The 24940-nt window shown below is 50.1% G+C and overlaps 1 protein-coding gene and 1 pseudogene across 1 annotated transcript in view; one reads left to right on the top strand and one right to left on the bottom strand.

Moving 5' to 3' along the window:
- Window positions 1-12984, top strand: part of LOC103924108 (hematopoietic lineage cell-specific protein-like) — a 17728-nt gene extending 4744 nt beyond the window's left edge. Inside the window, exons 3-14 of the mRNA XM_009332568.1 lie at window positions 759-888; window positions 2117-2227; window positions 2911-2965; window positions 5092-5202; window positions 5735-5845; window positions 6494-6549; window positions 9586-9655; window positions 9892-10025; window positions 10710-10820; window positions 11325-11634; window positions 12406-12477; window positions 12848-12984. Coding sequence (XP_009330843.1) covers window positions 759-888; window positions 2117-2227; window positions 2911-2965; window positions 5092-5202; window positions 5735-5845; window positions 6494-6549; window positions 9586-9655; window positions 9892-10025; window positions 10710-10820; window positions 11325-11634; window positions 12406-12477; window positions 12848-12984 — 1408 coding nt within the window. The remainder of the gene's footprint in view (window positions 1-758; window positions 889-2116; window positions 2228-2910; window positions 2966-5091; window positions 5203-5734; window positions 5846-6493; window positions 6550-9585; window positions 9656-9891; window positions 10026-10709; window positions 10821-11324; window positions 11635-12405; window positions 12478-12847) is intronic.
- A 3648-nt stretch (window positions 12985-16632) lies between these two features.
- On the bottom strand, window positions 16633-17578 carry LOC103924107 (annotated as a pseudogene).
- Window positions 17579-24940: the final 7362 nt, after the last annotated feature.

Raw genomic sequence — 24940 nt, 5'->3', positions numbered from 1 at the left:
GGTGCGGGCTGCCTGGCGAGCTGCCTTCGGGCTCCCCCCTCGGGGCCCCTCTTCTGGAACCCCTCTCTTGGGGTTCCTCGCTTGGGGTACACCTCCGGACCCGGAAAGCAGCGGGGTGGTAAGGGAGTGGAGACCTCAACCCGGGCGAGGAGCACCTTGGGGCTGCGCTGCCACCCCCACGGGGCTGCAGCCTGCCCACCTGGGCTCTGCCGCCTGCATCCAGGCTCTTAGTTTGAGATGCTGCTATGGCACTGGAGGCAAAATTCACAGACCGCCTGTGATGCTGCGAGGGGTTAACTTTCAAGTACCTCCAGACAGCGGCTGTCCCTGTGGCAAAGTCTTCCTGCTCCTTCCCTGTCCAAATCTGACTCTATCCAGCAGCTCCCTTGGGACATCCCAGTACTGCCCTGCACAGTGTGCACACACAGAAAAAGGAAAGCATGGGCTGCTCTTGAAGGCAGGGTGTAGCCCTGCATGTGGGCTGCAGGGTGGGGGCTGGATGCAGCCACTGAGCCTACCGCTCTGGATCCTTCACCAGCCCCCAGGATAGCATCATCTCCTGCCACAGTGCAGTGGCTGCAGTGTGTGGCTACCATGCAGAGGGGCCCAGTCTGGGCACATGGTGGCAGCTGGCAGTGAGTGTATGTCCTGCTCTGTGCTGGGCTCTGCCTGGTACAGTGGCACAGGGATACTGCATTTGGCTGCATGGGTCTGCACAATCCCACAGTGACTTGCCCTGACTCTCTCTGTCTCACCAGCATCCATCAGCTGAGGAACAAGGTGTCGGAGGAACATGAGGTCATCAAGAAGAAGGAGCTGGAGACTGGCCCCAAGGCCTCCTATGGTTATGGTGGCAAATTTGGAACAGAGCGGGACCGAATGGACAAGGTAACAGTTGTAAAGGGCTTCCCTGGGCCCCAGTGGAAAAGTCTTTTTCTCATAAAGGAAGGAGCATCTCTGTTTTCTGGCCTGACCCTGAAGGGAGAGAATGGAGAACTGGCATGGCTGCACAGATTCACACATGTCTAGCTAGCCCATAATCTCTCTCCAGAATCTCTTTGAACCCATTTGTATAATTTGTCTCTACAACTTCCTTGCAACACTCCCCTTAACTGTGAAGAAGCTTGTTTCAAATACGCTGCATAACAATTAAATCAGGTGCCTCCCTACTTGTGCTTGGAGAACTAATGAATAATAATTCCCTCCTCACATTCTCCATTACAGACCTCTGTCATATCTCCCCGGGATGAAGCCCTAGTTCATATTCTCTGTTCTCATGTCAAATCTGTTTTGTGTTTTCTGATAATCATCATGATGCTTCTTCCTGTACCTTTCAGCGTTTAATACTTCTTTTTTTTTCAGAAGTGAGATGATAAGATTGCAGTAGTGTTCAATATATGGGGTCACTGTGGGTGTGTATGATACCAGGATGTCAGGGTGAGAAACAGACATTTCCAGGAGGCCAAATGGAGCAGCCATGCTCAGACCCTTCTGCCAGAGCAGAGTGAGGATGTTTTTGTTGAGCAGCTCCTGGGCCTTCGTCCAGTCTTACCAGGATGTTGCAAACGTTCAGCCTCTGGCCCTTTTCCTGAGGAGTGTGTGCAATTCCTGGCCACACCACCTCCTGCAGGGAGCAGCGGGACCCTGGCCTGGCCTGTGGTAGGCGTAAAGAGTGATCCCAGCCAGGTCTGCTGACTCTCACTCTCAGACACAGAAAATAGGGAGCAGTTGCCGGACCCGCTGCCTGTGGGTTTTCAGTTGTGCATGCCTATCCACACTTTTCTCCTCAGTTTCCCCATGTGATTATCCACCACTCTACTTCACTGGGATTTGGGAGCAGCAGGTATTCAGCATCCCACAATTTGCATGATGAGCTGGCAGTGGGGCTGGTTGTGTGGGATGGCTGCCCTTGAAGCTGCATCACAGGTCTCTGAGCAGAGCTGGTACTGGCAAAGGCTGTGCAGAAGGCATCACCACCACCAGCATGGTCAGTTTGGACCTGTCACCTCATGGCTGCAAGCATCTCGGCAGCGGGGCAGAGCAATTGTGTGGTGCCTATGTCTCTGTCCACCCTGCCAGTCTGACCGTAGGTGCTCATGTCATGCTTTCTTCTCAGTGTGCAGTGGGCCACGAGTACATTGCTGATGTTGGGAAGCACTCCTCGCAGACGGATGCAGCCCAGGGCTTTGGGGGGAAGTACGGAGTCCAGCGGGACCGAGCTGACAAGGTGTGTTGGACAGGGCAGCTGAAATATGTACTTGCGGCCTGTGCTCAGTGCTGCCCCTAAAACACTAAAACATTTAGGATTGTGGCTGCAGTTTTCAAAGTGCTGGTGGGTGCAGGTCTAGGCATGCCATGCACCATGGTCTCCACTGAAGCACGCAGCTCACCTCCTGTGTGCAGGACAATGATGACAAATTGCAGGGCACTTGTGAAGATTAACTCTCTGGTGTGTGTTAATATGCTTGCACTGTCCTATCCAGGCAGCACGGTGTTCATCTTGGGGACTGTGGTGTTTTGCATCTCCAAACCCCCAAGCTGTGCCATGCACAGTGACTGGCCATGGCAGGACTGGATGGGGACAGCAGGATGCCGTCCCTCCCATGCGCATCCTAGTGTCAGATGCTGCCCAGCTGCCTTGCTTGCTGACAGGGTGTGGAGTCAGGATTGTGGACCTCTTACCTGGAGTGCATGGGCTCTTGCGAGGGCCCGTTCCTGGGCACGCTGCCACATGGACAGCAGGGGTGGTGTGAGAGGCTGAGGAGGCCTGTACCAGCTGAGGAGTGGCCAGGCGCCTGCATGTTGCAGCACAAGACAGGGAGCAGGGCCCCAGCCCCGCCCCTGGAGGAGGGTGGGTGACACCCGTCTTGGCTCTCAGGACGACTGACATTCCTCCCCTTCTTGTTCCAGTCAGCACTGGGCTTTGAATACAAGGGTGAGGTGGAGAAACACTCATCCCAGAAAGGCAAGTCCATGGGCCCATGTGGCCCCTTGATACTTTTCCCAGCTTCTCTTCTGCTCCCAATATCCTGTGCTGTCTGCTGTGGCACAGTCTCCTTTGTTATCCCCCTCCTGTCACTTGTTTCAGATTTCTGTTCCCAGTCAGTCACCCTTGCAGCCCCATTCCCTGCTGTCCTGTCACCACCCTTCTGTTGTACATTCCGCTTGGCTCTATGTTTTGCTTTGACGGAAACCATGTCATGGCTGAGCAGAGAAGACACCCCCGCACACACCCTCAATGGATGGCTGATGCTTCCTTTCCTCTAAAAGTCCTTCTGAGCAACTGCTCCAGAGGGAACCCAAGCACTGTAGGACATGAGAAGTGATTTCTGAAAAAGTGGCGTATAAGAAAAGGCACAACAATGGATATGGAAACAAAAGCCTATACAGCACCCAAACTTTTGCAGAATTCTGGAGATGATTCAACCAAACTTTGACATGTACATACGAGTGGCTATATTCATTAAGAACATTGCAAGAACAGAAACTAAAGATATTTTAAATATTCTGCAACCAAGAGAAGATGAGAGGGCAAGGTCTATTACTGTTTCAGATAAATGTGAGGAATACTGCATTACCAAGAAAAGAATAACTGAATCATGCTCATTTCAGAGGAAACTATAAAAGAACGAAGATGTTTTGGGACATTCTTGGTTGATCTTAAATTAATGAATCACATGCGGTTGTGCTACATCAACATATTCCTGTATAAGAGATTGTATACTAAATTGTAGACATAGAAATTCATCAGGCTCTGTAAAACGACAGAAATCGCTCAGGACAAAATGAAAATGTTAGAAATAGGGTAAGGTGTTTGGATTGTTTTTCATAAAAATGTGTCCATACTGGAAATTCCAGCATCAAGGTGACAATCATAAAATGTATATTTGCTGAAAACGGCATCCTAAAAGGTCCATTTCATAATGGCCTAATGGGTAAATAATAGTTTAATCGAGATAAGTTCTAGGACTTACAGATTCATCCTTAAGTGACTGAGCTTCTATGAAACAGAGAGCCATTCTTGAATACAAATGTTTTCATGCATATTTCTCTAGATCACAGTCTTCATGGATTGATAAGACTGAATTTGCTGGAGAACCCCCAACTCATTCCTCTGAAATGCAGACCTGTAAGAACAGGGTCAGGGAACAAAGAGAGGTAACTGTGATTTACTCCTTCTGAAGGGTAGGATTTGGAAACAGAGCTGGCAGACCAGGTCTCTGAAAGTAAAGTGTCTCTATACAGCCAGCAGCTAGGATAGAGGCTGAAATTTCTTAGGACATCAGCCAATAATAACAAGGTAGTCCTTAGAGAATAACTGAACACAGTTGAAGTAGTTAATACCTACTAGTTTAAAAGATGGAAAAAGGGGAAGCATAAGGAAGATGCGCTGTGCCTCTATCACATAATGGTCAAGCGTGCCAGAGACAGTCTCGGGGGGAGAGCTGGAGCATGTCTCCAGAAATGTGGGTTTCAGCCTTTGCTGCAGCATCCAGAGTCAGTGGTTTCCTTGTAGAAGTTGAGATTCCATTATAGCAAATGTAAGCCATACAACAAAAGTTTGCCATATCTTCTGTACTTTCAAGGACTCAATATACCTATTCACAGACCTTTTCAGAGACTGGCAGACCACAGGTTGAAATCCCTGCTCTGGAGATGCATGAGTGGATGGATGCCCAGGCTGTCAGTGCCCAAGTCTTGCCTTGGCTTTGCATCCTTGGGTGGCTGAGCTCCCACTGCCTTCCCAGCTGCCCTTGGCATGTCACTTTTCTTCCTTGCCCTTTCAGTGTGCTGTGTCTCCTGCTGCCCATGGCCCTCAGGCTCTCTTGCTGCCATGACCCACGCTTGCCCTGTGCACCCATTCCCATGGGCCCTCATCCTCAATGGCCTTCATGGTGCTCCCTGCCATCTACTTTGTCCTCTCCAAACCCCTTGCTTTTTCTAGGGAAACACACAGGGACAGTGTTTTCCATCGTCCCTGCTGCTCTTTCTCCTCCCTGGTGCTCCTTCCCAGTGCTGCTCCCCATCTTTAACCCCTCCCCTCACCAGCCCCATGCTCAGGACAGCATTTCACTCCATGCACCACCTCAGATTACTCCAAGGGCTTTGGTGGCCGTTACGGTGTGGAGAGGGACAAGGTGGACAAAGTGGCAGTGGGATTCGACTACAAGAGCCAGGCAGAGAAGCATGACTCTCAGAAAGGTGAGCTGGGGGAGCGCAATGCAGCAGGCAGTGTCAGGACTGGAGCGTGGGAATATGCCCACTGGGGCTATGGGGCACTGTGCTTGGTTTTTGCAACCTGCTGCATGAATGGTGGAAAAGCTACGGGGTGCTGTCGGGTGCCCACTGCTTGCAGTAAGGGAATGGGGCAGGTGAGGAAAGCCATTGCACGGTGCATGACTGCTGGAAAAAGTTCAGGCTAAATGAAGAGGAAGAGCAGTTTTCTATGGGCACAGGGATCTCCTGGGCAGTATGTCACCAAAGGAAGGGTGCAGGGGAAGCCCAGGCAGGTGCTAATAGCAGGTGACATGTCCCCAAGGAGGAGGGAGGGCTCTTGCTGCAGCCGCCAATGGGGAAATCTGGCCTTGCTCCATGTCTTCCTCCAAGTCCTGGGCAGGGAAAACTATTGCCCCTGTGAGAACAGCCTGAGCTCACAGTGCTGCCACTTTTCTCTTTTTTTTCCCTCCCTTTTCTGTTCTCTTCCATGCCATGATCTGGATGCCTGTGGCTCAAGACTATTCTGTGGGCTTTGGTGGGAAGTTTGGAGTCCAGAGGGATCGTCAGGACAAGAGTGCCCTTGGCTGGGACCATCAGGAGGGAGTGCAACCCCATGCATCCCAAACAGGTAGGGCAATGCTGCCAGAGGTGGCAGCACAATTTCCTTGGGGCACACGCAGACCTCGAGCTAGTGGTTCATACTTGACAGAGGTCCAGCTGCTGAAAACTGAATGTGTACATCATGTTGTGGAGCAGCTGGGACATTGTGAACCCCCAAAGCACAAGGGTAAGCTCTGCCAGAGTAGGCACATGCTTGGATCAGTGGGGGACGTTGAATGCAAGTCCCTGAATCAGGCTTCCCAGACTACACTGTGCTTTCTCTGTGAGGTACATTCCTGATCATAAGCTCATTCAAAAGGTGGGCACATGGGAATGAGGCAAAGCAGGTTCCAGGAATGGCTTGACTACTGTATGTTTAACTTCAATGAACAAGGCCACGTTGCGCTCAAATGACGTGCCTGGCTTCTCACCCCAGTGCCTTGGAAGCAGATTTGCCAGCATACAGCACTGAACACCTGTGCACTTCGCCAAAAGGAATGAAAGAGTAGTCTTAAAAGTTACTATCCAGAGCATTTTGCATGTATTATCTCTATTTAGTTCCATATGTGTTAAGATGCAGACAAAGCTAACTCATTTCACTGGTCACAGCATACTGAAGTTGGAGGTGCACACAGAATATAAACTATAATAAAATAGCCTCATTTTTTCCATACAGACTATGCCAAGGGGTTTGGAGGCCGTTACGGGGTCCAGAAGGACAGAGTAGATAAGGTAAGACTGCATGCTGCAGCCTGCAATTGCTTCCTGATAATCACTGCTCTTTGCACTGCTGGAAGAGAAGAGACTTCCCAGGTGGAGATGAGGTCCCACTGCTCAGTGCACAGCTATTGCAAGGGTGAGGGAACTGACCCAGTGTAAATACCAGAGGGTGCAGAGGAATGCAGCCTGGGAAGACCATAATGCAAGGAAGAAAAAGTTTTTTCCATTCTCGGCTGCTTTTGAATCATTCCAGTCTCGGACTGAACAGTCATACACCTGCTTTCCCTTGGGGCAGGATTTAATAGCAGAGCCAGCGAAGAGCTTTCTGAGGGCATCAGACTGTGCCCTCCTGGATATCTAGTACCATTTGAGATACTGGGAGTGTTCTGTCTGGCTGCTTGCCGTCACTCCTATAGGCCCTGTGTGTACCAATACAGTCAGGATGAGCAGTGATAGCTCCTTGGAGATGAAATTTTGTGAGAGTGCAGCCTTGTGAGAAGTCTGAGAGGCCACAGGCTATTGCACTGTGCAGGAACTGTCTCTTACACAGAAGAGGTGCTGGAACAGACTGAAGGCCCATCTGGTGTCATATCCCCAGCACTGACTGGTAGGTGATGATTGTGCAGAGAGCAGTATGCATACAGAGTGGTTCTTGCCTTGGACTACCTCCAGCGAGAAGGTGGTATCGCTGTGGCTGCCATTCCTCTAGTTGTTCTTACTCAAGGCATAAGGTTTGTTAGCAGCTGTCACACCCACACATAAACAAGGCTTCTCAGAAGCTGGCTTGAATCTTTGGTCCCTCCAGTAGCCAACTTGCAGAACTCCCTGGTCTCTCCAGTATCTGACACAGATCTATGGCCTCTCTGGTATCTGGCTCCTTATCCTCTTATACTACTCACCAGCTGGTATCGCTTTGTGTATGAATGACTGGCCCGATATCTCTCCCCCTTAACTACTGGTGAAATCTGGCCGTTCCTCATGGCGCTGTCTGTAACTCATCAGCTCCTCTGTTATTTGATATCTTCTGCAGGTTTTTCTGTCCTGTCCAGGAGTTTCTTATGGTCTGTTCAGTTAGCTAAATCTCAGGCCAGGGCCTAGTCATCTGCCTGCAAACCTTAACAAAACCCATCAGGGATAGGATTGGCAGGGATCAACCTTGTATAAGAAGAGGTCATCCAGTTTGCTGGTTCAAGTTTTCTGTCTGGGCTGAAACCAGGCAAAGGCTCATCTACAGTCAAAATGCAGACTGTCTCAGGCATTTGAATTAACATTGTGCTTTGGCACGCTACCCTGCAAGCTTGTTCAGTAAAGGGGGTCTTTCCGGTGGATGATGATCTGCATGGATGCATATAACCTAAAAGATGAGAATCCTGGATGGTGATGGGGCATTTGGAGGAGGAAGCGAGGGTACCTTCTCTGAACCATACTTTTTCTGTTGTTGGGCACAGTGTTAGTGGCACAGTGTTGTGCCCGGTACAGTACCAACATTGCCATACTTGGGAACTGGAGGAAGCAGATGAGGACCTTTCTGCAGGGCCCTGAGCCAAGGAAGGACATACACACATATCTGTAACAACCGGGCATGTTCCTTTCCAAGCTGCATGTGTAGGCTGGGCCAGTAGCAGAGTGGGAATGGCATCCTGCCCATTGAAGAGATTAGCATGGTCTATGAATTTAACAAAAGCAAATGGAGGTGCATTGTCAAAAGGCAAGGCATCATGTATGTGGCAGAAAAAAGCATGCAAAATCAGATGAGCATTTGTGCAAAAGTCAGGGCTGTGGGTCATTTGAGGAGCGGGATGCAGAGAGGGGATAAGCAGTTCTTGATCAGGTCGAAGTGGAATGTGAATTTGTGCATTTTGAGAATATTGAAGCATAATCAAAGATGGTAAAAATAAGGATATTTGGGCAACTACCTAAGTTCTTGATTGCCTGGTTTTCAAGCACTGGAGTAGTGCTGAATTCATTGCTCCAGAGTATAGCATAATATACCACCAGGCAATCTTAATTCCCCTTTATAAAGTTTTGAACACTAAGCGTAGGATTCACCTCTCGCACTAAGACTGCTAAATTTAAATGCTGTCATATAAACAACATGTCCAAGTGTCTGCTGTGGTCTGTGTAGACCTGGTTCTGAGCTTGCAGTGCTGTTTGTCTGCTCAGGTGTGTTTTCTTTAAGGAGAGCAGAGCTGCTCTCTGGGCTCCACTGACTGTAGTTACGAACTCGGCCACCCAGCCCATTGGTGACACCTGCAGGTAGAACCCTAAATGTTATCTGTATTAGTCTGAAAGCTGGATCCTACCTGCAGTTTCTTTTTTGTATGAAATTGTTTTCCATGAAAGTAGATAAACCCCCTCTACCTCACTTTCTTTTTGCTGCAAACACCTCATCGATGCTATTACCAGTTTAGCCATCTCTTCACACCTCATAAAGCCAGCGATATCTCAGATGTTCACACATGTTTTCACTTTGATGTTTTCCAGCCTGTGCTACTGTATACACATACTGCAGGCAACAACCTGCTGAAGGGACATGTGTTTTTCACGGTTAGGCAGCTGCAGCTGTGCATCCAATAGAGAAGTGCTTCCATGCCTCATACCACTGGGAGAGCAGGGGATGGATGTATCGGGTCCCTGGACCTCAGGAAGTGGTAGATTGCCAGGCATCCACTCAGCTCTTTGCCGTGTTACCAGTGAGCACTTCTGCCTTGAATGCCCAGCCTTGCTGTCCCATGCAGCAGTCGTCTTGCCACTGTGCTGCCTCCTCCACTTGGTTCCATGTAGCCTTTTCAGCCCTCGGAGCACCACCCTTCTAACAGGAACAGCCCTTGACTTTGGCTGGAGGGCAGCAGGCACTCCCACAGCACAGGGAGGCATCAGGAGAGCAGGGCTGCAGCCAACAGCCTCCACAGGGCTGTGGCAGTTGCACAGATGAGGACAGACACAGCTGGGAACAAAACTTGCAGTCACCAATAGCCAAACGCATCAGGGGATCTCAGAACTGGCCTTGCCTAACAAGCTGGACACTTCATTCACTTCCTCTTGCAGAGTGCTGCTGGCTTTAATGAGATGGCAGCTCCCACCTTCTCATATGAGAAAACAAGACCACCGGAGGCAGGTAAGACATCTGAGTACCAGCCCTGGGCTTGGTGGGAAGCTGTGGGCCTCATGGTCCCTCTGTGACAGCACACTGGCAGGCGTGTGATGTGGATTTAACCTGTGTTGAGGGGCAGGAGAAGGTGGCTGAACTGCACGTTTATCTGGGAGAGGCAGAGGTCTGGGTTTCTCCTGGATGCTTGGGGTGGTGGAAGGGAGCCATTGGGCAGGCCTGATCAGCTGTCTTCTCCACAGGAGCTTCCAGTGGCACCAGCAGCCTGCGGTCACAATTTGAAAACATGGCTAAGTCAGCAGAGGAGGAGAGCAGAAGGCAGGCAGAGGAGGAGCGGATGAGGCGGCAGGCTCGGGAGTGGCAGGCAGCTCGGCGGAAGGTGAGCCGTAGCCATCTCGCCATGTCCTCCAAGGCTTGCGAAGCAGACTTTTCCTCAGGGCCATACAGCTCCATGTCCTTCTACCTGATATCTTTACAGTAGCCTCTTGCCTAAACTGCTTCCGTGCAACTTCCAGGGACTGCCATTGAACTTCACAGCTGTCACTGGATTTTCCCTTTCAGCACACACATCAGGACATGCCTGCACCCAGCCATGACCCCTTGTGCTTTGGCCTAGGCTCCTTCTTGCCTCTAGTGCCTGGCAAACACAGGGAAATCACACCTCCTCAATATCGCCATCCCAGCAGTCTGCATTCAGGGTTTTCCAAACTGCAGATTGCATCCAAACCCTCATGTTTACAAGACCTCCTTCTACATTGTGCTGTTTCTGCATTCAATGTGCAGATGAGGTTTCACCAATAAAGCATTCCCTGATACATTCCCTCCTTGAGGCTACTTTCTGCAGACCCCATAGTTGTTACAGGCCTGCTAGTGTCCAGTCCCTGGGGCAGGTTTATGGGAGCTGGAACAGATTTGAGCTGCAGGAAAACTGAGAGTTTCTCTGTGAGCTGTAACAGATTTCAGCTGAAGGAAAATTTTCTGAGTTGCTCTGTTGGGAATGGGAACGGACATTGCTCTGGACCTAGTTCAAAGGGATTGAGGGGATCTGATGACCTTTCTCCAGCAGGAAATCTCACAGAGAGAGAAGGACCACAGAGAGGGAGCCCCTACCACTGTGCCAGCAAGGGTGCCTGGGAGTGCTGACCGAGACAGGCCTGTGTCACAAGGAGAACAGGTGCCAAGGCGGGCTGAGGAGAGCCAGGAAGGGGAGCAGGCAGAGGGGATTGCACCTGAGAGGGGGCTGTGCTTTATGGGCAGCCCTGCAGGAAGAAGTGGGATGCAGTCACAGCATGGGAGAGGCTTTGGAAGGAGTGAGGGCGGAAACGTTGGGATGGTGATGGGACGTGGCTGCACAGCACCTTACACCATGAGACGGGCTCTTGGAGTGGGTCAGTGCAGTGACAGTACAATGAACTGTAGCTAAGTATGTGAGAGAGGTTCAAATACATGAGCCATGAGCGTCTTCACAGCAATCCCAGGTGCCAGTTCAGCACAGACCTAATGGCTGAGTTGTTTCCCTGTTGTGCAGAGGATGATGCTCCATTTGTGTCACGGTAACACTAAAGGCACCCGGCATGGAGCGGACTCCCTTGTGTTGGGTGCTGTGCAGTCTTGGGAGAGCTGCCTGCAGTGGATGCTTTGCAGATGACTTTCCTGTCACTTTCTCACTTCATGGCAGGAAGCAAAAAGGGAGGATGAGGAAACACCACCCACTTTGCCACCAAGGCCAGCAAATTTGTCCGAAGAGCTGTGCAAGATCCCCAGCCAGGATCAGCCCATCTACAGTGAAAGTTTGGATGTTGGTGGAGACTATGAGGAGCTGCCAGAGCCTTCTGACTACTGTGGTAGTACCAATGGAGGTGCTGACTATGAGGAGCTGCCAGCACCCATGGGAAAGGTGGATGCCATCTATGACCATGGAGGAGATGGAGGTGAGGACTATGAGGAGATCCTTCCTGAGGAGCCCAGCCAGAGCCAGCCCCACCTGGGTGAGTACTGATGGAAGAGCCCATGTCTTGGGGAGCTTGTATCTGTCCGCTCACCTCACTGGATGTATGGGACAGACTCCAGAGGGAATTTGTATCCTGAAGTCTACCGTGGTCAGGGTAGCAGCCCATGATGATGGAGACTTGGTCATCTCCCATTCCCTTGCCCGGCTCCAAGGTGTGAGATCAGCTGCATGGGATGCTGGGCCAGGCAGCAAGTATCTCTGCTGGAGCAGGACTCAGGCAGGAGGACCAGAGGGCTGCCGTGGGCTCTGAAGAAGCTGGACCTGGGCTGATGCTCTTGGTGCACTGTTTCCTGACAAGCAACTGCCAGTGCTGCACTGAGGCCTGGGGGTGCCCTCTTAATTCAGCCTGTCGCTCAGATGGCTGATGCTCATGAGGCCTGATCTGGTAGTGTCTCCTGGGTGTGAGGAGTGCAGGGCGGTCTTCCTCCAAGCACATAAGCAAACTGCATGGGCTGCTGTTGATGTTTCTGTTGCAGCTTTGCTGGTACTGGAGATGGTAAGTGGAAAGGCTGGAGTTATGTCCTGCCTTTTTCTTGGGAGAGGAACATGAAGCATCAGGACCCCGCCTCTCTCCTTGCAGAAGGGGCGGGAAGTCATACCTTGCTTTGAGCCATGGTACACCTCTCCCTGTTGATAGGGTTTGGATGTGGTTCACCCCAAGGCTGACAGCTGGGTGGAGGGTGGCACTGACCAGATCTATATGGCTGCTTTCACCCTCTTTCTCATCTGCCTGTTCTGTCTTCTGCAGGGGAAACGGACAACGTCTATGAGGTAGAGAGCCCTGGGACCTGTGCAGTGGCTCTCTATGATTACCAAGGAGGTGGGTCTGCCATCCAGGCTGTGGGGAGAGGCACTGGGAGCTGGCCAGGGCGACGCGATGGGGAGGTGGTGGCTTACACCATCAGCAGTGGTGAAAAGATTTTGACTTGGTGGTTTAAATTTCTTCCTCTTGGAAAGCAGAATGAGACCTGACTTGGGAACACAGAAGCTTCATCTTTTGTCTGTGAAGTCTTGCTCCTTCTCTGCTTTATCTGTGCTGTTTGATGGGGGTTGGATGAGATGAACTCTGGGGGTTATCAGAATGCTTGTTTTGTATTCTCCTCCTGGGGGGGTGGGAGGAGGGATGTAAAACTATCTCTCTCTGGCGTTATCTTTGCATTGTGACTATCTTTTCTGAACATTTTTTGCAGATGGAGATGATGAGATTTCTTTTGATCCTGATGACACAATCACACACATTGAGATGGTAGATGAAGGCTGGTGGCGGGGGCAGTGCCGGGGCAAAGTAGGCCTCTTTCCAGCAAATTATGTGAAGCTTCTGCAGTGAAACCAGCATTGTCCAAGCTGCTGCCTTCCAAACTTTTGCCTCTCTCTGCTTCAGCCTTTTATGTGTTATTAGCTTAATTTGGCTCAGTCTGGCATGTCTACATGCAAGAAATAGCAAGGAGCAAACTGGCAGTGTCTGAGGGAATGTTTTGGCCTGTGTCCAAGAGGACTTTGGTTCCCACCCACTTCCAGATGGGAAAGGTGGGATGGTTTAAGAGCATGTGAGTGTGATATAAGAAATCTTTTCTACCTAGGCTGTCCCACATGTCAACCAGGAAGCTTGCAGGAGAAGTATGTCCATTCCTGTTCCCAACAGGGCAATTCACAGAAAAGACACACCAACTCTAATCCAGTCAAGGCAGAAGGGACATGAGCTATGGGACCTTTTTAAGTTGCTGTGGCCATGGATCTCGTCCTACCCAGGGGTCAAGGAAAAAAGCACTGTGAAAGTCAAACTTGCCTTTGTTCCCAAGAAGGGTTTCCACTTGCAGGATGAACCGTGTTTGCAGCATGGGGTAGAGAAACATGAACCTGGTCTATCTGGGCAGATTTCGGGGCTGGGGCCTGGGAACATTTGACCATCACAGTGAACACTGCTGACTTGTCCTGCACACAGACACAAGCTTGGCTGTAGCGAGCTGTTCCATTAAACAAAAGAAGTGTGTGCTGGCTCAATGAAAATGTAGGATGATCTTGCTAAGATAGGAGATTACTCACTTGGTTTTCCTCTGTGTGCCAAGAACGCTGTTGGGAGATGTGTCATTTCTGGAGTAAACCTTGAAAAAGGAAGTGTAAAAATTAGATTATTTTCTGAGAAGAATTATTCTGGAAAATCTGTCTTGGAGCAACAGAGAAATACTAAAAGGCTTCACTTAACAAAGAGTATGTTGATAACTGTCTTGGTTCTCATCCAGGCAGCCCGTCAGAAGAATGTTCTGCTAGGGAAATCCTTTCAATCTACAAATGAATCAGGTTGATTACTGCTCGATACAGGCAGTAGAATATTTTTAATAGAGCTCCATTTTTCCTGTTAACTGCTCTGACAGTATAAATAAGCATACACGTGCAGGTGGGACTGGAAGAGCAGTTCCACAGCTTGTCTCTAGCCTAAGGGCTCCAGTGTGCCTTGCAGTCAGTGCTAAAGGTAGGTAGGTTCCCCCATCCAGTATTTGGCTCAGCCTGTTCTGTCTGCTGTTGGGTGGTCTGAATCCCTGTGCTGAATTCAGGCCTTCCCAGTGTGACAGTGAAATAGTTAATGCCTCAGAGGCCTTTGCAGGACTCACTAGTTAAGAAATATTTGCAAGTAATAGTCTCACCAGTTTAATTAACAAAGGAGTGAATTATTTGTTAATGGGTGTGCTGGCTAGAGCCTCCTTATCTGAAGAATGCTGCTGTTACTTACAATATCCTGCTTATCTGACACAGTTTGGTGAAGAATGAGTTGCATAACCTAAAGGTATATAAACTCTGTAACTGCCCCATTTGGGCAGAGTTCGTATCAGCAGTGACTGTCACTGCTGCACTGTGTTCTCCCTCATAGCTGTAGTAATAAACTGCTTCTGTTCTGGCCTGACTAAAATTGCATCCCGGTTATTCTGTGACAGCACATGTCCCCTGTGTCTGTTGTAGGCTCGGTTCCTTGCACAGTGAAAAGGGCCCCTGATTCTTAGCCTTCCTTCATCACAGATGTGGGGAAAAGGCTGAGCAGGTGGGAAGCAGGACAAGAGGAAATTTTTTATTTTTAATGTTTAAAGCAGTTTTCAGTAATAATCCAATGCAAACTGAAGCCCTCCCTTGAACCAGTATGTTCCAGGCTAGATGCTCAACATGCCACTGTAGTTGGTTGTTGTTCCTTTGTGGTATGCAAGTACCATCACAATAGGAATAAATCAGGGACACGCTGAGTAGCACAGCATGTGAGAAGCTGCAGGAGCACACCCCAGTGCAGTGCCAGCTGCCAACAGCAGGGGTGCAGAGGGTCCCACTGTGACACCCTTAGAGTTCAGTGCAGCTCACAGGTTGGTTCTGGACCATCCTGCACTTGAACAAGGCTGTACTACCTGGAAGGTAGTACAGCATCCCTGCTCAGTGTTTGAAATATCACAATCTGTGTCTGTCAATCATGAGAAAGACACATTATGATTCAGGTTATAAATTGTCAATTTTAATGTAAATTTTCTGGAGGTTTTTGGTTTGGGTTTTTGTTTGGTTGATTGGTTTGGGTGGTTTTGTTTTGTTTTGTTTTTCCCTGAAATAACTTTCCCAATATTTTTTCCTTTATTTCCTGATGTTTCTTTCCAGGAGGCTCTCCAGAATGGGCCTCATTGTGGCAGACTCTCTTATGTGTCCTAGTGAGACTCTGAACTAGGTGTGTTTCAATAATGTTTTACAATCAAGAAGGGTGTATGGCAAGTAGAGCTGGCTGAGAGGCTTGTATCCTGTTTGGGTGGGAGCAACAGGCCATCACAACACGTGGGTTACAGAAACATTTTTTCCCATGAAGAATAAAATCAGTGTGTATTGTGTGCTAAGAAGAACTGGCAAACTGCTCCCAACAAGCTGTATGCCTCATAGGCCCATTTTTTGACTCTCCGGCAGGTTTCTTTGGGAACAGACTGGATCTTCCTGGGTATCTCTTGGTAACAGCAATAGATGAGCATGTTTTTGGCCCCTTCCAGCCAACGTTCCCCTATGTGGCAGAGCTGCAGAAATGCTGCTGTGGCTGCAGGTGTGCACCTGCATGCACAGCCTGTGCCAGCTTCCCTCCCCATGCAGACCCTTGCACTGGTGGCTGGCTGCTCCTGGCTTCTGCCATGGCATTGGACACTGCTGGCCCTCATGTACTTGCCTGCAGATTTGGCCAGCAAGAAGAGGTTAAGCTGAGGCAGTGGCAGCAGGATGAAGCTGGCTGCCCCACGTCACCAGCCAGCCCTCAGCCACTATCGTCCACAGCCACACCACTCACAACAACTGCATTTTGATTTTTGTATGGCTATAAAGCAAAGCAAGCATTTCTGGTGAGGATTTAAGCAATGCCAGCTCACAGCTCACTTGCTGTTTGACCAAAGCACTGAGAATAATGGGTGGCCTGTTTAAACTGCTGGCTGCTGTGCTAATGTACAAAATGCTACAGAGCTTTCATGGCAGCCTGGAGAAACTCAGCAGACATCAGACCCAGTGCCAAAGCATGTGTGGAAGGAGGATGGTGTGACAGCCCCTCTGCAGAGGCCAGATTTTGCAATCCAAGACACTGCCCCTTGTCCCATGCAGGGCCTGGCTCAGTACCTTGGGCAGCCCCAAGGCAGAGCTCACAGCCTTGCTTGGGGCCAGCATGTGTCTGGTGCCGTATGAAATTGCCTTTTACAGCGTTCCCCAGGAGCAGCGTAGCTGCAACAGGTCCTGTGCTGAGCTCAGCACGACGCTTGCAAAATGAAGACATAATCCTGGAACTGTAGCCTTGTTCCCAACTTGATTTTGCCATTCTGCCATCAGTGATGTGCTGAGGGTCAGACAAGTGATGGCAGTGTGCCACAAGCAGCCACTGCCTGGTCAGGGAGCCCTGAGTCCAGTGCTGTCACCAAAGACTTCCCACAGACAGGCAATGCTGCGCTGGCACCACACCAGCGCTCCGTTGCAGCCCTGGTATTGCTCATGCTTTGCTGCCTGGGGAGCCCGCCATGCCCCGTCCCCGCACAGCCTTCCGTAGGGCCTCCCACACCTCCTGGCTGCGGAGGCTGTAGATGAGGGGGTTCAGCATGGGGGTGACAATGCAGTACAGTCCGGAGACCAGTGTGTCGGCTGCCAGGGAGTAGCTGGAGCTGGGCCGGTTGTAGTTCAGGTTGGACGTCACAAAGTACAGGGTAACCACGAGCATGGGCAGAGCATGTGGAGAAGGCCTTGCGCTGGCCGGTGGCCATGGGCATCCCAAGGACGGTGGCCAGGATGCGGAGGTAGGAGATGACAACAAGCAGGAAGGGGCTGAGGCCCACAAAGACACTGGCAGCATGGAGTGCCACTTCGCTGGGGCGGGTGTTGCTGCACGCAGCCCTCAGCAGTGGGGGAACGTCACAGAAGATGTGCTGGAGCCGGGCAGCCCCACAGAAGGAGAGCCTGGAGGCCAGGAGGGTGTGCACAGCCGAGTCCAGCATCCCCCAGAGCCAGCAGCTGGCTGCTGCCACCACACAGACACCCCGGCTCATGGCATGGGAGGAGAGCAGGGGCTGGCATATGGCTGCGTAGCGGTCATAGGCCATGACAGCCAGGAGTGCGCACTCGGCCCCCGCACACGCCATCAGGAAGAACATCTGTGCCAGGCACCCGCAGTAGGAGATGGTTGCCTGCGGGCGCAGGGCATTTGCCAGGATCTTGGGCACTGTTACTGATGAGTAGCAAATGTCCAAGCAGGACAGGTGACTGAGGAAGAAGTACATGGGGCTGTGGAGGTGGGGATCCAGGGACACGAGGGCAAGTATTGCAGAGTTCCCCAGCAGTGTGGCCAGGTAAATGGCCAGGAAAAGAACAAAGAGGAAGGGCTGGCTGTGGGAAAAGCCCAGGAGCATGAACTCCGTCACATGAGTCTGGTTCTCACCTGCCATGGGAGCCAGCTGAGTTGGTCTGTGGGCGGAAATGAGCACTGTGAGGAAGTGGTGATTCTGAGCCAGGGGACTGGAGCACAGCCACCCACGAGGCAAGGGTGGTTTCACTGGTAGGATAGCTTTGTTCCTATCTTCATACTGGCTGAAAGCTTCCCATGTTGGAATTTCACAAACACTAGGATTTTAGAGTCCAGAGAGCTGCCATTCAATGTTGAATACCTGATTGCAAGAGAATCACACAGAAGAAACCAAGAACAGTGTGCATCTAGACTAACCCACACCTCCTGGGTTCTCCTGCCAGCCCAGTCCCCTTTCTTGAGTATACCAAGTATGTCTCTCTTTTCCTCCTGGTTGCACCTACTGCGACTACATGCTTCCCTGTCTCCTGGACATGGTTGCATCATTCCTTAGATGCCACAGCCACTAAGCTTGCTCTTCCCCAGCTGCTGGGTTGGGGATGTGGCATCACCCTGCACCAGTTAAAAGAATTTTTTTTTCTTTGTCCTGTCTCCTGCTCTGCCATTTTGGGGGTGCTTTGCTCTGTGATAACCAGCACTTTAAAAAGCATGGGTTCCGACTGAGGGTGACTCACCACAAGGTGTTTGTCAAGTGACAGGTGAATTTCAGCCCTCAGGGATGTCCACTGGCCTGGGCCTCCTGACCTTTCTTCCATCATCCTATTTCAATTTTCACCCCGACACAAGGGTTTTGCTTACTGGCATGTGAAGCTACGATGACCATGTCCACATGATGGATGAGGCATGGGGAAGCAGTTATTGCTCATAAACCTCAGACAAGGGCTGTTGAAGGTGATGCTTGCTGGGTGCTTGTGGCCAGAGCTGCTGCTGCCCACCATGCCAGTGCCATGAAGCCCAGCAGACAGAGGCCAGGTGCTTTGGTGTGCAAATATGGCCTGGTGCAGCAGCCTCTGTGAGGCTGCTGAAGAAATGGGGCTGAGAGAGAGGTTAAAAACCACCTGCAGTCACCTTGTCTTGGGGTGCAGACCTGTCCCAGCCAGCACTTGGCATGGGCACACACTGCACTCAGCCAGTCTGAAACCAGGGGCTACTCTCGGCTGGGTGAGGAAAAGGATCCAGAGAGGCGTAAGCTCACATATATGATGATAAGGAGGCAAACAGGGTTAGAAAGCACCAAGGCAGATTGTGGCTGCATGACAATACAGGGCACCTTGGGGAACCATAGGTGATCTTGGGGCTGTGCATAATAAAATGCTGTTCTCCCTATGCAGCTTTTTCTTTGGCTCCATTCGATTGCCTCAGTAGATGTTAGCACTCTAAACTATTCCTGAATCAGAGAATAAGGTAACCAGTGTACTGGCCATCACTGAGCAAGTGTTTGCCAGGAGCTGTGACGGGACCAGTGCTGGCTTCTGGGCGGATTCTCATTGACAGCACTGGTGTATGGCTGGGGTGCGAGGGAGGATTGAACATCAGTGAATTCAAGGGTTTAGTTCCCTGCTATTCTGACTTGGAAATTGTACACTTCAAAACAAGGCCTGCCTGCCTCAGTACAGGGCAGCTGTGAGCAGCTTTTCCTTACAGGTAACTCTGACAAACCTCACGTGATCAGGATTCAACAGCGTTCCCAGACAAGATATCAATTCATGTCACTCTCCATTTACTAAACATTAAAGATGTCACCTGCTGGCTATGCAGGGGCCCATTACCATTATATATGACCAAAGTGAATATGACCAAAAAAAGAAAGCATTCCCTTCCTCTTTATGCATGTGTTTCAGCAGCTGAAGTTAATTGTCATGTCTCTTCATGAGATTAAACAACACAGTTAAATTTCAGGTTGGTACCCTTGCTTTACACCCATTAATCTGTTTTTAATTTCTCTGACCAAAGCATGTATCTATGTATCAGTCATGATTTTAAAACGTTGAGCAATGGAGAATTCAGTGCTTCTGTTGGGAGGTTTTTTCTTACAGCTACTTACCGCAAAAACTGCCAAAGCATGGTTAAAAATTTTGTGCTTTTTTTCCTGTTGGAATTGCTTGAATGTCAGCTCTGTCTCATTCATAATTTTCAGGTCTTTCTCTTCCAGATTAAGGACCTCTATTCTAATAGTATTTTCTCCTTGCTTCTACTTGTGCACTGTGATCAGTATCAGTGTTTGCTAAGTAGAAGAACAACTAAGTTCTGATTCATTTCTCTTTTACTCTCCAGTTTTTCAACTTTTTTTTTAAATTTTAATATTGAGGGAAAACTTTCAGTCAAAAGATAAATTCTTCTTTGCCTAGCATAATGACATCTAAACTTGTTACTCCATCTTGGATGTGGATGCTACAAGGCTGAGAAACCACTGCCTGGCTGAACTCTACAGCAGACTTCCAGGTCAACATATTCTTTAATAGGTTTGGTTTTTTTTAATTACTGATTTTGCATACATTGGACAGGTACATAAGGACTATATTATCCAATATTCTGGAAATCTCAGACCATCGCTCCTCCTCCAGCCAGCCCCCAGCCAAAGCCATGTGCATTTTGGTGCAAAACCAGCACAACTTGTTTGGCCCAGTGTTGCAGCCAGGAGCAGGTGCCTAAGAGGGGCAAGAGCTGGGAGACACCACAGCAGTGTTCCCAGGTATCATCTCCTGTCTCCAGCTGTCCCTGTCTGCAAAGCTGTGTAATGTGCACATTGATCTGTATAAACTCAAAATTATGTATGTGTGAACTTTCACAGCACTAAGGCAGTTGGTGGTTTTGTTAGGGCACAAGTGCCTCCATGGTGTAGGTGTGAGAGGAGAAGGCTCTGTCCAGGACCTTGTTGGATGCTTTTACTACTGACCTGTCAGCCAGAGGCAGGAGTCTGCTGACAGGTTACGGTGAAGGCGGCACCAGTGAAGGTGGGACATAGGAGAAATAGGGGACCTCAAGAACCAGAGTGATAAAAATAAGAATAAATTTAATAGTAGGAGGTTAGGCATGTAAGGGTTAGTTACCTGTTTATGCTCCGAACTGGGGCTCAACACTTGGAAATAAGAGCAGGTGAGCAAGAGGTGTGTGAGCCCATTGCATGCTACCAACAAGCCCTTGGTTTGATGTAGGTACACAGCGATGACATGTAAGTCATCGTATTTGCAGCAGCAGCAGGGAGTTGTTAGTTCCACTGCAGGAGGGACAGTGAGTTCTGGAGAGCTGCAGATGCTCCTCTCCCCATGCTGACAAATTCAGGCTGGATTAGGCATGGAGCTACAGGGCTACAGGACAGCCACAGGAGTCATGCAGACGAATGACCCTAATTTTTTACCATGGTGTGAAGCAATGTAGCAGTCAGTGGACACAGCCACATGACAAGAAATGCCAGATTTAATCCCTTTGTCCTCAGACATCCCGTACACAATGAAATAGAAAGACATGGCAGGAAAATCTCCCTTTCTCCCTTGGACTGCACAGGAATGAGCCTTGAAAGAGTCTCCACCTTGCCTCAGCTCCTTTCCTCTGTTTCTCTCTCACTTGCATTGAAGGTGATTTCTCATGGTAACTAATGACTTACCAAGTATTTCCCAGTGCAGCTACACCTTTGCCCACTGCTGACCAGTCCAGAAAGGCTGGATAGGGGGGCAGAGAGGGAGCACTGATGCCATCAGTGCTAGGGAGGCAGCTGGTTTCTGTCATTCCCCCTGGGAGGAGGAAGGTACCCCTGACCAGTGCGATGGTGATGCACTGGTCTGAGACCCAGCTCAGCTTTGGTGCAGTCCCTGAAGCAGGGTGCCTTACATCACCACTATGCGCTCATACATAGCTCCAGCATTTTGCGGTGCATTATGTCACCCTTCCTCCTACAGGAGACCAGATGTGCTCCGTGCCCACCCAGGGAAGCCAGCTGCTCCTGCAGGAGGATGTGGCTTTCCTTGCCAAGTTACCACATACCATTTGCACTCAGGTGAGCAGACCGGGTAGCCTGGAGCATATAGTCATGGGAGGTAAGGTCCTGAGCCTTGGGTACAGTCCAGTCCCAGTCTGAAGTGATGGCTGGACTGAGGGAGTTGGCAATAACACAGGATTAGTTTCTCCTGAAAAGGACTGGATTGTTTTGTTTGAGGCATCAGCAGCAGCCACAGCCTGCTTGCATACCCAGACTACCCCAGAGCCCTGGGTGCCAGTGCTGGGTTTGCCTCCCCAAGTAGTGTGCTGATAGGGATCCCTGTGAGGGTCCCACCATGCATGAGGCCCTGCCCCACCACAGGCGGCGGTCCTGCCCTCCCAGCCCTCCCTTACCTCCATGTCCAAGAGCAAACAGTTGACAGCATCCAGTACTTGGTGAGACGGAAAAACTAGCAATGTCCTCAGGTGCTGTCCAGTTTGTCTTACCTGCATGAGGAAAAGCCTGTGTGTCCTCGAGGCTTGTGAGCGGAGGAGAGGCTTTTAACCTTGCGAGGGGCCTGGGGGAGAGGCTTTCAGAGGTAGCTCTTGTTTAGTGGCAGGAGCAAGGAGCAGAGGAGCATTCCCCCATTCAGCCTGCACGAGTGGGATCTGAGCCCACAGGACAAAGTCCTCCTGGCACAGGACCCACCTTGATCTCCTGTTCTGCTCCAGGCTGTACCAAGTGCAGACCAGCCAAGCTCTCTAGCCCTGGCCTCCTGCTCCAGCCCTGTGGCAGCTCTTGGGGTGCCTGGGCTGCAGCACAACTGACCATGCCAGGCACCGTGGGCCATAGGAGTGTGACTGGCTGGGGAGGCTGAGAGCTGCAGTCCCTGTGCCCCAAGTCCTTCTTTATGACCCCGTTTTATCTGTTGCAGGGCTATGAGGTGCCTACACTGGCCAATGCCAGCAGAGAGGCAGCAATGAGGAGGGCTGGCCATTGGCCACACTGGCAGCAGCAAACCTGTGGGCAACACAGCCATAAGGTAACTGCATGGCATCTGCACTGCATCTGTGCTCCCACCATCTACAATAACCATGCCCACCCAGCCCAGGCTGTGCAGGGCTCTCTGGAGTGGAGAGTGTGGTACAGGGGACTAGGAGAGAACATGGCCGTGGTGGGACTGTGATCTGGCAGCAGCTTTGATTGGACTTAGTTAAGGCACCAAATAGAGTCCTGTGAGTTCTTGCTTTGAATTTACAAAATTACACCTTTCTTTTGTGGTGATAATGAACATTTCCTTGTTTCATACAGAAACTCAGTGGCACGGCATTCCAATATAACCTGGTCACTCTTCCAGGATTTTAGATGAAGGCGCATGCTGGCAGCACTCGGAGAAACCCCCTCCCACACAGATACTTGTAATAGGGCTTTGCTGAGACCATCAACACTTGGCACAAATATTAAAATATACTGAAATCTTGCCAGATGCCAGAAATTTGGTATTCAGTTCTGGTAATCCATGTCCAGGAACACTGGAGGTCAGGACTTAGCATGCCTTGAGCAAATAGAGGGAGCACAGCATGAGCCCTTGAGAAAGGTTTTACAGGGAAAGACAATGCTGCTGATTTGATAGCCAGAATTCAACAGAGACATCAGCACTGATTTCTTGACCTGCTTAGAGTAATACGTAGTGTAGCACAAAGATGATACAAACTCACCTGCACTAGTCATTCTGTGTTCTCTTTCATCAATGGAGAGTGACTGGTGGTTTTGGGGCAATTTGCCCAATCTGTCAGGCTGGGACAGCTCAGACTCATGGTCCCTCTGGAGACCAGTGCTAGGCCTGAGACAGCCTGAGCATCCTTGGAGTCTGCTTCCAACATCCAGCATTTTCAAGGCTATTTTGCAGGTATATAGGTGTGCACCACTTCTGTTGTCAAGCAGGGCACAATCCAGGAGGTTTCTGGATATGGGGAGACACTCTGCCGAACATGGTACTCACAAGAAAGAGCTGGTCAGGCATCTAAAGGCTGAGGGTAGCCTCAGATGCAGTGACCACAAGATGGAGGAGTTCAGAATCTGGAGAAGAGGGAGAAAGGCAAAAATTGTGAGGGCCTGAGGGCACTAATATGCCTTAATGTCCTTGACCAGTCTCACCTGGGACCTCCACCCAGACTCTGACCATGGGCCCAAGAGCTCCATTTCAGCTCAGACCTGGACCTTAATCCCTGCTACCAGGGATATCATGAGAAAAACAATCTCAGCTTGAGGAATTTCACTTAATGTATTGCCAATTAACATAAACTTTTAATTACTGATTCAGATACTGAGGAAAAAACAAGATGACAAATAATTAAAGAAACACTTAGGGAAACACCTTTCCTCCTCTTTCCCAGGCTCAGCTTCAGTCCAACACCTTTTCTTCCCCTGTCCCAGTCCCCTTGTTGTCCCTGCATGTTATGCTCAGTTCCTCCCAACCCCTTTGGTGAGGTCACAGGCAGCACAGGAGGTTGGGGTCAGTGTGTTGTGCTTTCTTTTGCCACTCATTGCTTCTTACTCTTTTTTTCTACTGCTCTTTCCTTCTTGTTTCCTCTGTTCAGTCATGGCACACCCATGGGCTGCAGTCCCCTCAGGGGTGTACCTGCTCCAATGGGGGTCCTCCACAGGCTCCAGTTCCTCAGAGGTGTCCCTGCTCTAGCATAGTTCCTCCCTGGGCTGCAGTACCTTCAGGGAGAAATGGGCCAATGGGAATTTAATGAAGTTCAGTAGAGGGAAATGCAAAGTCCTGCACCTGGGCAGGAATAATTCCATGTGCCAATACTCAACTGGGGGGCCAAAGCAACTTTGCAAAGAAGTACCTGGGTGTCCTGATGGGCAACAAGCTAACCATGAGCCAGCAATGAACCTTTGTGGCAAAGGCGGCCAACAGCATCTTCAGCTGCATTAGCAAGAGCATTGCCAGCAGGTTGAGGGAGACCTTTTCCCCTCTATTCAGCACTGGTGAGACCACATCTAAAGCACTGTGACCAGTTCTAGGCTTGCCAATACAAGAAATCCTGAGCAAAACTGGAGTCCAGCATGAATATGATTAAGAGATTTAAGCATCTGACATGTAAGGAGAGGCTGAGAGCTGGGACTGTTTAGCCTTGAGAAGAGGAGGCTCAGGGGGGTTTATCAATGTGTATAAATACCTGATGCGAGGCAGTAAAGAAAACCAGTGGTATCCAGTGAATAGACAAGAGGCAACAGGCATAAACTGAAATACTAGAAATTTCACTTAAACATAAGAATACTTTTTTTTTACTGTAAGGGTGATAAAACAAGGTCCTGAGCAACCTGCTCTAGGGGACCCTGCTTTGAGGCGGGGATTTTGGACTAGACAATCTCTAGAGGTCCTTTCCAACCTCCAGCTTTCTACGATTCTGTGATTCAGGTACATGTGGCACATGTGGTGGAGCCTGTATATCATGGGTGGGGACTCCAGGGTGTTGCTGCAGTAGAGCACAGCTGCAGAGAACACACACGGGG

This window comes from Pygoscelis adeliae, unplaced genomic scaffold (assembly GCF_000699105.1).
Source record: "Pygoscelis adeliae isolate BGI_AS28 unplaced genomic scaffold, ASM69910v1 Scaffold649, whole genome shotgun sequence".
NCBI classification, from domain to species: Eukaryota; Metazoa; Chordata; class Aves; order Sphenisciformes; family Spheniscidae; genus Pygoscelis; species Pygoscelis adeliae.
This window is presented reverse-complemented; position numbering and strand designations above follow the sequence as displayed.